The sequence below is a fragment of the Larus michahellis genome, chromosome 3, assembly GCF_964199755.1.
Source record: "Larus michahellis chromosome 3, bLarMic1.1, whole genome shotgun sequence".
Taxonomy (NCBI): Eukaryota; Metazoa; Chordata; class Aves; order Charadriiformes; family Laridae; genus Larus; species Larus michahellis.
Window position 1 is genome coordinate 76,972,521 of NC_133898.1, and position 12,620 is coordinate 76,985,140.

The 12,620-nt window shown below is 40.6% G+C and overlaps 1 protein-coding gene across 1 annotated transcript in view; it reads right to left on the reverse strand.

Annotated features, from left to right (window-relative positions):
- Positions 1–714: 714 nt before the first annotated feature.
- The window catches only part of SLC35F1 (solute carrier family 35 member F1), a 254,185-nt gene continuing 242,279 nt past the window's right edge, over positions 715–12,620 (reverse strand). Inside the window, exon 8 of the mRNA XM_074580877.1 lies at positions 715–2,261. Within this exon, the coding sequence (XP_074436978.1) occupies positions 2,037–2,261 (225 nt within the window). The 3' untranslated portion in view covers positions 715–2,036. The remainder of the gene's footprint in view (positions 2,262–12,620) is intronic.

Sequence of the window (12,620 nt, forward strand, 5' to 3'; positions counted from 1 at the left end):
CTCCTCCTTCTCCACAGCAAGGATAGCATACAACATACTTCTGCTCTTCAGTAGCATCTTGGCATTTGCCACTTCATGTATATTATGCATACATACTTCTCCCAGTCTGCTTCAGGGAAGTCCCTTCTATATTAAAGCAGAACGGGACTACAAAAGATGAATGTTACCTCAGCAGAAATTCATCCTGCTTGGTTGAACTGTGTGGCCTTTCTAATCTCCAGAGTACAGATTGATTTATTTTTTTTTCTTTTTCAAATAGAAATAGGTAAGTTGTATTTTTCAAACATGAAGCCCTACGTTTTCGCTTGAGACAGACTTCTTCAGCAGAATAACATTCAAATAAAATTCATCTTCTATGCCCACAAGCAAAATATTCATCAACCCTGACGTAAACTCCATTTTCAAATACAATGCATGTACGCACACTTTTACAGCACTATTGTGTACTTCATAATCTCCTTCCCTCTGAAGATCCTGAAGCATTTTAAAATAACTTGGTCCCATAGCACCCCTGTGAGGTAGGTAAAACATCATTATTCCCATATATACAGATTGGGAAACTCAGCCACACAGAAGGTAAGTCATGCCCAAGGATCACACAGAGATGTGGCAGTGCTGTGAATGAAAACAAGCTCTCCTGGATCCCTGTCCTATCTGTTAGATGTAAGACCATCTCCCCTTCCTTAATTTTAAATTAAAAATAGATGACGGATGTTGAAATAATGATTTCCTTTTATTGGGCTCTCAGAAGAGCAAACATACAGGCAGAGACGGAATTTTCATGGTGGTGACTAAGATTTCCCCCATTCTCATAAGGCTCCTGGAGCAGAAGTACAGTTGTGGAGCACACCCTTACTATTTTCATATGTCCCCAGAAATTTAACAAAACTGCTGAATTCTTCCGCTAGTTGTGTAGTTCATGAAAAATAATTGGCTGCACCTTGCCGGTATGAATGCCTTTGCGTTACTGCAGCAACACCAGCAGATGGTCCAGTCTTTCTGCTCATGAATTCCTCACCTAATCTTCCTGATTTTTACAATTTGTGAGTTTGGGTGAAAAACTGACACATTTCTAAATAGCTATTGTTAGACTAATCAACCACAGGAGACTAAGCAAACTGGAACAGCAGAAGGCGCCCTCGATGCACTGAGTATCTAAAATAAGTGCCCTGATCCACATGATCTTACCATGGAGAGGTACAATACATAGGAAACTAGAAAATACGTTTTTCTTTTTACAGATTAAAATTTTAAAAGTAAGAAATCTGTGTTAAGTCACGACTACAGAGAAACTAACTCCCTGTCACCTGATGCAGAACCTCAGCCGCTAGGAAACCTGCCATGGATCATAGAGAGGTCAATGCTTGAGTACTTCACTTCTGCAAATATAGAAAGGCTAAAATGCTCGCCTTATACCTATTCCTAGAATAGAGACGGATATTGTAAGTTGTCCCTTCTCTGGATTCATGGAACAGATTACCTAGAAAGGGCAACTAGACAGATAGCACAGATGAATTCGTTGTCTTTCCCTCACCAAATCCAAGGTGCTAGCAAAAACGTGTCAGGGTGTTGCTACCACAAGTAACCCATCTATTTTGTGCAAACAAACGAATCTTAGAGAGAAATTAACAGTGACTGCACAAGTGTATTTGCTGTAAAAAGGCGGCTTTTCCACAACTGGTGTGGCTTAGGCATAATATCACTCAGTGGGTGCAAAAACACCCTTCCGTGAATTTCTTTTTGTAATTTCAACTTATATATTGAATATCTTTCACAGGTAGTTTGACATTAACTGATTCATATACAGCAGTTTGTATTGCAAACACGCTGCTCATATCGTAAACGAGGGACTGGCATCTCCTTGCAATGAACACCCTGCAACAAGTAATTTGTATTCTTATGAGCTTTCCTTATTTGCTACCTTGCAGCTTACCGGTGTAACTGCACCTGGTAAATACCTTTCTCTATGTACAATACAGAGATAATGGATATACGAGCTCCACTGAATCATCAGTAGGTGATCAACAGCCCTGGGTTTAAGCAACTCTAACATGAGGCTCCTCTTCTGTCTCCTGCCCCAGGCTGGTGTATGTTACCGAAGGCTCCAGCTGGCCGGTGGCTGGCAGGTCTACAACAGGTCCCGAAGGGTTTCGAAACTGCTTGTACACCCGAGGATCCTGGGCCACGTAGGTGGACGTGGAGGAGTAGAGCACCAGCCCAACAAGGATAGTGAAGAATGACAACAAGTAAAGTCCTGAAAACTGAGCAGAAATAACAGTAGAGTCATTAGACACAGTACCAGTCATCCTGAGCTCATGAACACCGACAGGCAAGGGTAGGCACAGATCCTTGTTTTGGCATGAAAGGCACAGAACAAACCCCCTCTTACTCAGATGCCCATTTTTTTATGGGAATGTCTCTTTGAAAGTTGGTTTGCTCCCATTAACTTCCCTGTCTTCCATAACCAACAGCTAACTGATGCCTTCCCATGCCCCAGACATCTTCAGTATTGGTCAGGTGGGACTTGGGAAAGCTGGGCTCTGGTCATAGATTAAAGCTGATTTTGTTGTGCTTTTAGACAAGCCAACTACTTCACTGAGTGCAAGGTTCTCTGGCTCCAGTGTGGGGTACCATCATCTACAGTTGTCTGACAGGGGCAAATCTGAAGCCTAATTACAGCTAAACCACAGGGCTGTGAAGTATAACACACCATTGGTAATATAAAAAAAAATTAAATAAGTATTCAAATAATTTAAATAAATACTTAAAACATATGTAATTAAAAAAAAAATAATAAAGGCACTTAAAAAGCCCACCTGAAGCTTCTCTTGCTTGTAAACAGAAAGCAGATGCTGGAAGATTTATTGTGAGGATGAACTTCAGCTGTGAAACATGCTCTAGGCTGACCTCAAGAGGTTTGAAAGCACATATGGAGGGTAGTTAACTGAAAGCTCGATTACGCATACTTTGGCACACAGCTCCACTAGATCAGAGGTCAGCCTGAATTTTCTGACATATCCAGACTCACAGTGTGCCTGGACTAAAAACACAACACAAATAACCTTTTTGTCAATACATTAGTCCTTACAGGTAAAGGTAAAGGCAGAGATTTAAAAGTACAGATAATTGGATATTAGCTTTAGATACTGGGTTTCTACCATGGGGGACACAAAAATGGCTTTAAGCCCATATGACTTGCCTCCTGATCCTAGACTTCAAGTTATTTCTTCTTGTGTGCTGTGTGTGAGAAGCAATGAAGGACAAATTGTATAGCCAGCTTGTTGGGAGGGATATAGAACTGGGGATATACACATTCAGTGGGGATATACATATTCAGTGGGACTTTAAAAAGCGCTTGTATTCTGCAACTGCCAGGGATCCATACTTAAACACCAACAACTGGCTGCAATCTGTTATTAGCCACTTCATGAGGTACTTCACTATTTTACATAAAGGTGTTTGTAAATCTGTTTTTTACTCCTAACTGACTATGGTGCTTTGGTGGGTGCTGAATTTGTTTCCTTTGGATCATTTTAGTATGACACAAAATGGATAGACCACACTATATTACGTTGTAAGCAGCTTTTCAGCAATTCTACTTTTTAGACTTAAAAAAATAATCATTGTGGTGAAAGCAGATTGTACTTAAGATAACTTTGTAATGATGTTAATTTGTTGTAATTTAAGAGACCTACAGAAGGTCCCACTTCCCACCTAAGGAAACATTTGGCTTTTTTACAGAACTCACAGTATCTTTGAAAGCTTTGGACGTATAACACATGGTGCAGTGTGGTTTTGTTTCCCACAGCTAGCATGCACATTTTAGAGGGAAAGCACCATAACGGGGAAAGAAAGTTTAGTGTGTCAGAAGCATTACAGGGTAGGAAGAGTTCTGCTTTTCATCATCTGTTAATTGCTTTCTTCCAGGAGTGTCACCAGGTCTCCAAGTGTCATGAGGCAGTATGATTTGGTGTAATCATCCAGCTGTCATACCAGCCACAAAGACAGTGACAGCCTCACCCTGCATCTGCTGAAGGGTTCCCCCATGTGACACAGCTCTGAAAGGACCGTTTAGGCTTAGATCTCCCCCATGTGGCAATCAAATCCAAGTCAATAATTTCAAAGCATTTTCGAATTGATTTTTTTCCTCATTTTCTGTTCAATTTTGTTCTCAGCACTTTCCCCCCATTTCCTCTTTGCATGTGAACTTGGGTACCACTTGGCAGCAGTGGACTTCACTAAACTGAAGCAAAACTCAGGAGCCAAATGCATCTAGTTTCCCAAGCCAGCAATGAGTTCCCTAGTTTCCCACTGTCCCTCCTTCCCACCTTAATCCTGAATTTCTCTCCCTGGACAGCCAGCTCGCTTGCTTCACACTATAACCGGAGTGACAGCCAAATTTGTGATTGCCTTGTGTCCTGCTGTGAGGAATCTGTGGGGCTTCCAGCAGCTAAATGCACCATTTTTCTTGGTCTAGCAGCTGCCCAGCCAAAAACGATTCACTTCTGCTTTATGTCATGGCTCCAGCTCTACCATATCCCTCTCCTCCTGGCCATACCTCTCATTCCTCTCTCAGCAGCTTCTTGCCAGTGGGCTCTTTCCCCCCGATAATATTCCCTCCATGGCTGTGTGTCCCTAAATGGCAGCTCTCCAGCCTGGGAGAAGGGGTTTGGATGAAGTTGGGGGAAATCTAAACAAAGGCCTGTGAATCATTTGTCTTTGATATCTATGCACTGCTAGTGCAAAGAGACTGTAACAATTCCATCTTCACCTTCCTTAGAAACAAGTTAAGGTTCGTTGTTTCCTGCAGCAGCTCTTTGCAGCAGTGAAGTAGAAGGGTTGTTAGTAAGGTTAACATAGAAATATATACTCTAGGTATATGAGAAATCTCTGGGTTTTGTGAATACTCTGTCAGATTGACCCAAAGCCCCTTGAAATCAATGGGTATTTTCCTCCTATTAAAACGGCAGTGAATCCAGCAGTGTGATGGGAGCATGCAGACTTAGCTCATCAAACACAAAATTTGTTGTTCACTGTACTGTGTTCCTCAGACTCTAGCGGAAATCTTTGTATTTTATTGAAGATAGGATTTTCAGGCACACTCTACTATGTCTACATGTAGGTTTTGGAGTTTTTTTTAATCTTGACCTGCAAACCTCATCTGCTGAGATTCACTACTAATAGACAGCAAGAGAGACCCATTCAAAACCAGCAGAAAGAGCTATTCCTAAGAAATGAAGTGAGAGAAGATCATTTTTCATTGCTACCCTCTACGCAACTGCAGTACCAAACTGCAGGCTTTCAGGAAGTATGTAATTCCTCTCTTGGGCTAAAAGGCTACTTGAGAAAGAGATTGTGCTTCGTTTTTCTGACTTATCTCTCACTTTCTACAAAAACATATTTAAAAATATCCAGATTTGTACAACTCTCCCAGTCCCGCTTCCCTCCATGCTAAACAGGATAACTGTAAGCTGTTCAAATAGTAACATGGTCAGAAATTGTTTAGCTCAGATTACCTAATGGGTGTCACACACCTTGGAGTAAGCAATGAAAAAATAACTTATGTTTCTATATCGTTAAATAATTTTACTGTAGATTTTGTATCTACACATATAGGAAGCCTGTTTATCATGTAGTTTATTAAGAGACCAGATGACTTCATGATTAAATCAATGATCTAACACTCTCAAGTCCTGGGACTGATTTTCAGACTATGAATTTCTTTCATGAATGAAAATTATTTTAGATGACCCTCAGTTTATTACCCATTTTAAAGAGACAGTAACATTTGGTTACTGAATAAAGACAGCTTTACAGAATAAAGATGGGAAACGGGGATATCATCCTCTGAGGAGAAGGCAGAGACCTCCTTTGCAGAGAAAACCTGTCCTTCTTATAATAACATTTCAGATTTCATCACTGAAATGAAAGGCATCTGCCAAAACTTACTGAGTAGTCAAATCAAATAGTTCAATCAGCCCTACAGACCTCACCATGGCTGCGCCACTGACATGTGGGTGTCTATAAATGCTTTCCCAACCAAAAATATTCCATATGGAACACACACTGATATTTGCAAGTATTAAAAAATTAGAAAACATAAAAAACATGTCCTCGCTAGACATTATTTAGTACCTGTGGTGAAAATAGCTTACAGTAAACTACCATTAATTTTCAGCATTTTAGGTGCCTGTCAATGACAGGCACATTTTAGGTGCCTGTCAATTTGAAGATAAGCATACAAAGCAAAACCTAGACAAATGTAACGAGATAACATGTATAACAAGATTTGCTCAGTCTATCAAAACCTGCACTGATTCTGGGTGAGTGGATGCTTCTGGTACTTATCTAAGAGATATTCCTTAGGGATATGGTACCTGAATGCATTTGCCCAGCCAGGCTTAGCAGAAGAGCTAATGGCATCTGATGGCCCAGCTGCAGGAGCAGGGTCTTGCTCCTCGCTCCGATATGTGCTGCTGCAGAACCCTGCCAGAAAAACCACCGCAGCAGTAAGGTCTAGCTGACCACAGAAAATATATGGTGAAATCAGCCTAATTTTCTGTTATCCACGCACAAAGTCTTTTACATTAAAAAGGAAGAGAACCCAAACATAGCTGCAGTGCGGGTTTCTTTGAAAAAATGAAATAACTTACAACAGTGCTACATACAGTTGTGGATGAAGTTTACAAAACCCATTTGAAATTTAGTTTATATACGGTGTTTTTGTTCCAAGTGAATCAAAACTAGGCATTTTGGGACTAAGTCGAGCATCACAAGATTTCTAAAATAAAGAAGAAGAACATAAAGGCATCGGAAAACTTAACATTTTTAAATACCCAGAATGAACTATCAAAACTTTCAAAATTTACTCCCCACTGGTTCTTATCCCCTACTTCTCATTATCTCTCTGTGCAAAACTTGTCTTTCGTATATCCTTAAACCATTACAGCTAAAACATTACTACTATTTCCACTTGAGATTCTTGTGCTTTAAAGTAATCCAGTTGAAAAGACAGGTGCAAAAGAAACTTCTTGAGGGGGAGCAAACAGTTCATCCAATTTCATCGTCTTGAATAGTGATAAGACAACAACAGGAGAAGAAAAAGAGAAAGAAAAACTGTTCAGAAGGCAGCAAATTCATGCCTGGATCTGCACAGAGCGAGTCATTCTTCAGTACACACGTCGTGAATTTAGAAGGGAGAGCAGGAAGAAAGGGCATAGAAGAATCGCTGTATCACAGCTAGGAAACGCTGCACTGACTGACTGCTGCAGAGGGAACTTGTGGACAAGCATTTCTGACTGTCACAGATGTCCACATCCACGATACCGCTGACACTAGGGCAAAACAATACCCAAAGTGACAAAACCAGACAGATGTGAGTCTCCAGAAAAGCCCACACAGACAAAGAAACTCAATGATTTGCTAATTTTGGTTTTTCACTCAGCTATCATGATAATGATCATGACTATTATTACAATGGTTATGAAAATGCAAATTCTCTTTTACTCGGTCCATTGAACTGGAAATACTCTGCAGGAGCAGACTATTGGAGCTGCGGCGCTCCAGCTCTATTTGTATTTCTCAACAGCAACCGTAGACCGAATCTCTTTCTTGGTAGGTAATACGAAGCTCAGCTCCCAGCCTATGGCAAACTAACTGTGCTTTTTAAGTCTTGAAAAGGAATTTTTTGTTATATGACTAACTGAAAATTTAGAATTGTCATGTTTCATATGTTCACTGATAAAGCATGAAATGGAACCTTTTCCCCTACCTCCTCTAGAAATTCTCCACATTTTGACAAAAATGAGTAAATAAACCAGGTTTATTAATTAAAATTTTAAAGAGATGCAATCTTCTCAGAATTGCACTGATGAAGAGGGACAAAAATGTACAAAGGTGGAATGCTTTTAGTCCCATATTTCCGTGATATCCCCCATGCTCTCCAGACAGGCAGTTCCCACCAACACCTTATTCCAGTCAGTGGGTCTGTGTAGTCTGATGAACCTCTCTGTTTTCCAAACTAATTCAGTTTGTAGCATACGCTGCAGAGTCAATCAAAGCCAAGGCCAAGAAGGGCTCCTGCACCGACTTATGTCTTTTCCCCATGGGTAATTTCACACATGAGTACCTGAGCAGGCTGAGCTAAGGGAGTTAAAACCAAATTTCTCTCATTATCTTTTATATAGCAGACAGACATTTCCACTCGGTTTGATGAATTGATCAAGAGACTGAGCTTCTTTTCACACTGTTTTCTATTTTTGCCTCCAATATAGCAAATGAAGTTCACCGTGACCAAGTGCAGAAGTTGCACTGTGGGACGCACACATTCTCCAGCCAGCAGCAGTACCAGGAAGGGTGAGGGCTCTGGGAGCTATGAATTCCCATAATTGCACAGCTGAATATTACAGACATATTACTTTATTAATAGGAACGTAAGCCAGCATCCTAGTCACAGCTCATAGTGCTCTCTGGTGACTCCTTCAGCTCAGACCCATGAGGATCTGGCCAAATCTACCTTAGGTTGGGACTGTGACTCAAACTATTTTTGTCCCAGCCTGTGAGGGAAATGTCTCTGTTTCCTCCTACTGGGGAGGAAGGGATGCTCCCTTTGGGATTCAGGGTCTGCCCTGCTCTTTACTGGGAGAACAATCTGCTGGTTCAACCTCAGTATTGCTGTCTGCCTTCAGGGATGAGAGATAAAGACCTAACCTTTGGCTGTTCGCTGATGCCAGCTGAGAGTTACGGTCAGAATATTTCTTAGGAATATGTAGACATCCTTCCAAACAGACTGCAGAACTAAGCTCTAGGTAGGTGTTGATACATTTTTGTCATCAACAGAAACTGGGGCTGACACCAACAATGAAACACAGTATTTTGTAAAACCCAAATGGCACCAAACACCAGAAAGGCTGCTGTGAGTTTTCCAGGCTGTGTTTGAACAGATAAAACTCACCCGCTTGAACCTTTATATGTCCTGCCAGATCTCTCAGATCTTTAACCTAGAGATCCCTAAAGGAACCGAAGCCACTGAGATACGGTTTAGCATGTCTTCTCAGCTCTCCAACTGCAGAAGATGGAATGCCTGAGCAGAAGTATTGGTTCTTTTGCTGAGAAGTATACCAAGGGACACTGGATAGCTTCAGTAATGATGATAATTTCTGGGCAGGGAGTCAGCAGGATTGCATTATCTTCCCACTTTAACGACCTCCAGCTATTTCCAAGGCAATCTGTGAAGATATAGTCTTAAGTGATGACTTAAGGTCCTACCTTGCCCTCTGAAGTCATCTGGAATGCAGAGTGAAATTTGTAGCTAGTTCTTCCACATCTTTTTTCTTTTCTTTCCTGTCCATTGGCAGTCACATAAGAAATTTTTCACTGGATGAAGGAGGCTTGAGCTGCAGGGCATGTCTCAACACATCATTGTTGCTCATGCCAGCCAGAAGCCAAAGCAAGAAGCATCTGTCTTGCTTCAATGACAGTGAATACCTGACATCAACCTCATTGCCATTTGGTCAAAACAAAGAAGCCAAAGGAATTTTTGCCTCTGTTATTTCATGCATGAGAGAAAGGTCATACTCCTCAATTCCTGCTGCCTGCTTGCATCCTCAATGGGCTCTAACTCAGATGAAATGCTGCCTGTTACTATGGTTAATTAACTCCTGCTTATACTGAATCACAAATGTTGCATAGAAATTGTGATGTGAAGTAATCATATGACACATTTCCTGTATTTTACAGTCGATTCTCAAAGATCGTGTTCTAGTGCTTGCATGTTTTAACCTAGGTAAAACATAATGGTCCATGCCTTCTGTCATATAGCAGCATCTTCTTTTTCAGCCCTTGCATAGTATTTATTGGTGGGCACAGTCTAACTGGCAAGACCATTGTGAGTGGCAAAGTCCTAAGCTCTTAGATGCTGAGGTTATCTATATCGGAGAAAATGGAGGAGGGAGTTAACAGAAAACTGTCACCACAAATTCTGTTAAAATTTGGGAAACTTCATAGTTTTCCTGGAACTCATTGGTGGAATAAAACAAATTTATGGAGAAAACTGACAGCACCTGGGGAAAAATCTCCGAGGTTGATGTAGGCACCTGTAAGGCAAATACTGGTTTTGCACAAATCTGCATGATTTCATGCTTCTCAAATGGTATAATCAGAAAAATTTTGTAATGGCTGTCCTTTCTAAATAGCCTGTTCGGGCAAAAATGTTTGTGTGAAACGGCTTATTTTCCTTCCCTGGGTGCTAAGAGAGATGGGAATGCTGCTTTCTCCTCTGTTTCCCTTTGTTGCCTGCGCCATCAGATGTGGACAAAAAATGAGCCTGTGTTCAGTACCCCTGCGGTACCAGCAGTTTCTCTAATTAAAAAGTGCAAGGTAGAATGAGTCCTGCAATCTGTTTTAATCTTATCTACATAGGAAAGGGATTTTTATGTGAAGTTAAAACACACATATTACACTGCTCTAATTTCCTGTGAGCATCCTTACTGTGGGATAAGTGGGCTTCGTTTCTGGTTATTTTATATCAATCACTTGGCAAGAAAGTGGTAAAGCGGTTATCCTTTTAAATGTTCTTAACACTAAAAGGATGAAGCACAACAGAAATGCTTATAAAAATAAAAACAATTCCCCCTCCCCACTTTTACCTTTCCATATTCTTTGCTGGTTTGCTCTATCAGCTGTCAGTTGCCATGTGTCTTTCTGGTTTTGTGTGTAAGTATTTGATTTAGTAGCAGCTGTCTGCTGTACTCGATTCTATATTACTGTATATGAGGCTAATTGTGTTCAATGTGCTCAAAACCAAGGTTACAATAATTGATTCACATTGGATCCTTTGTTTGTATTTTTATGCTGAATCTAACTATATATTCCTGCAGTAATGCTCTCCCAGAATGGTGTTCTTTTCTCTCAGCCACACAAATGGGGAGCAATCCTAGCCGGAGAAACAAGGAATATGCAGCTGCCGTTATGCTCACCATGAAGGACTATGTAAGCTGTCTGGAGGGAGCGTGATACGGCTGTTTTGCGTCAGGGTTCTCCATGGTCCAGTGCATTTGCTGCAGGCAACGTGAAGCCAAACTCCAGGAGCGCCAAGAGCTCTCAACTGAGTCAATTCACAAGATAGGCACACGAGGGAATCAGAACGGAGAGCACATCCTAAGCCATCCAATCCAATCCCCCATTACTGTGTACAGCCAGATAACAAATTCCAGCTGGCAAATACACCCTGTCCTTCTGCAAGCATTATTAGGGTTTTTGTCCACTCCCCCTAATCTATTTGAAGTCTGTTCTGGAACCTCCCTGACACAATCGCCAAAAATCCCCCTAATTTCTATTCCAAATTTATGCTTTCTCAGTTCCCACCTGTATGTTCTTATGTCAGTACCGTTCTTTAGCTCAAATCATTCTCCTCTTCTCCCTGTGAATTTATAGATTAATTTGTATATGTTGAGGTATCATAGTCCCTCCCAGTCCATCAGAAATCAAATCTATGCTACATACAGCAAAAATTTTCTAAGATATGCACATTCAGTACATTACTAGCAATCGCATGTTTATTTGGTCAAGGCTTTGGAGCAGATAAGAGAAAAAGCTTTGGTGTCCCTCTTAGGCTGACCAAAAATCTCCACAGCTACAGCTAGAAAAGTGCCGTCCTGAGATGATAAGTTGTCCTGTCCTATGGCATTAGCACTTCTACATATACTATATATATATATGCATATATATAAATATATATAAAATACTAGAAATACCTAGACTGACCCACTTGGAAGCAGTTTTGTCACCAGCGTGCTCAAATTGCTCCCATCTGTTGCCACAGACGTTACCTTGCACTTTGTGCTTCATAGCATTTCTCAATGTCATTCAGTTCTTGTCACCTGATATTTTAATCCTTCTTCCTACTGAGGCTGCCAAAGCTATTACTACAGTCACTACAAAAGACCAGTCTTCAGACCAACTCTTTGGAACCTCAATCCGTGAGCTCCTTCTAGTAAGCTGTTTCTCTGTCAGCACGTTGCCTTGTCCTTTACCCTCATTAGCCAGTTTCTTACCTAGCTTTCAATCTTTACAGTGCTAATCCTGTTCCTTAGCTTAATTGATAATTTTCTGCACTGCACCGTACAAAAGCCTTACAGATTAGATCTACCATTTGACTTTTGTCTACAAAAATCTGTAAAACTATCAGACAGACATCAGATTTAGATTGGATGATTTACCTTTTGTGAACCACACTGCATTTTCCATTTATCTCCATCTCCCTAATTATTCCTCCCTGGTGTCCACTTCTGATTTTAGTCTATTGCCTACTTCATATACAATTCTTCCAACTGTCTATATTCCCAAAGTTTAAAGTATTCAGATTATTGTGTTCTGTTTCTACTTCTGATGTAGTAATTTCCATTTGTATTAATTATGGTGCATTGCCTTCATGTTTAACTCCCATCCTTACTGAATGTGACAGAAGGTCCCAAGTTCATTTTGGTGCCAAACCAAAGGTTGTTTAATTTTGGTGTCTCCTGTCTTTTCAGTGAAAATATTTCTTCTCTTCATATGCAAGATGAAATTTTTGCTGTTTGTTTCACTTTCTTCTTCATTGCCAATCCTGGTTTATCTTTTAC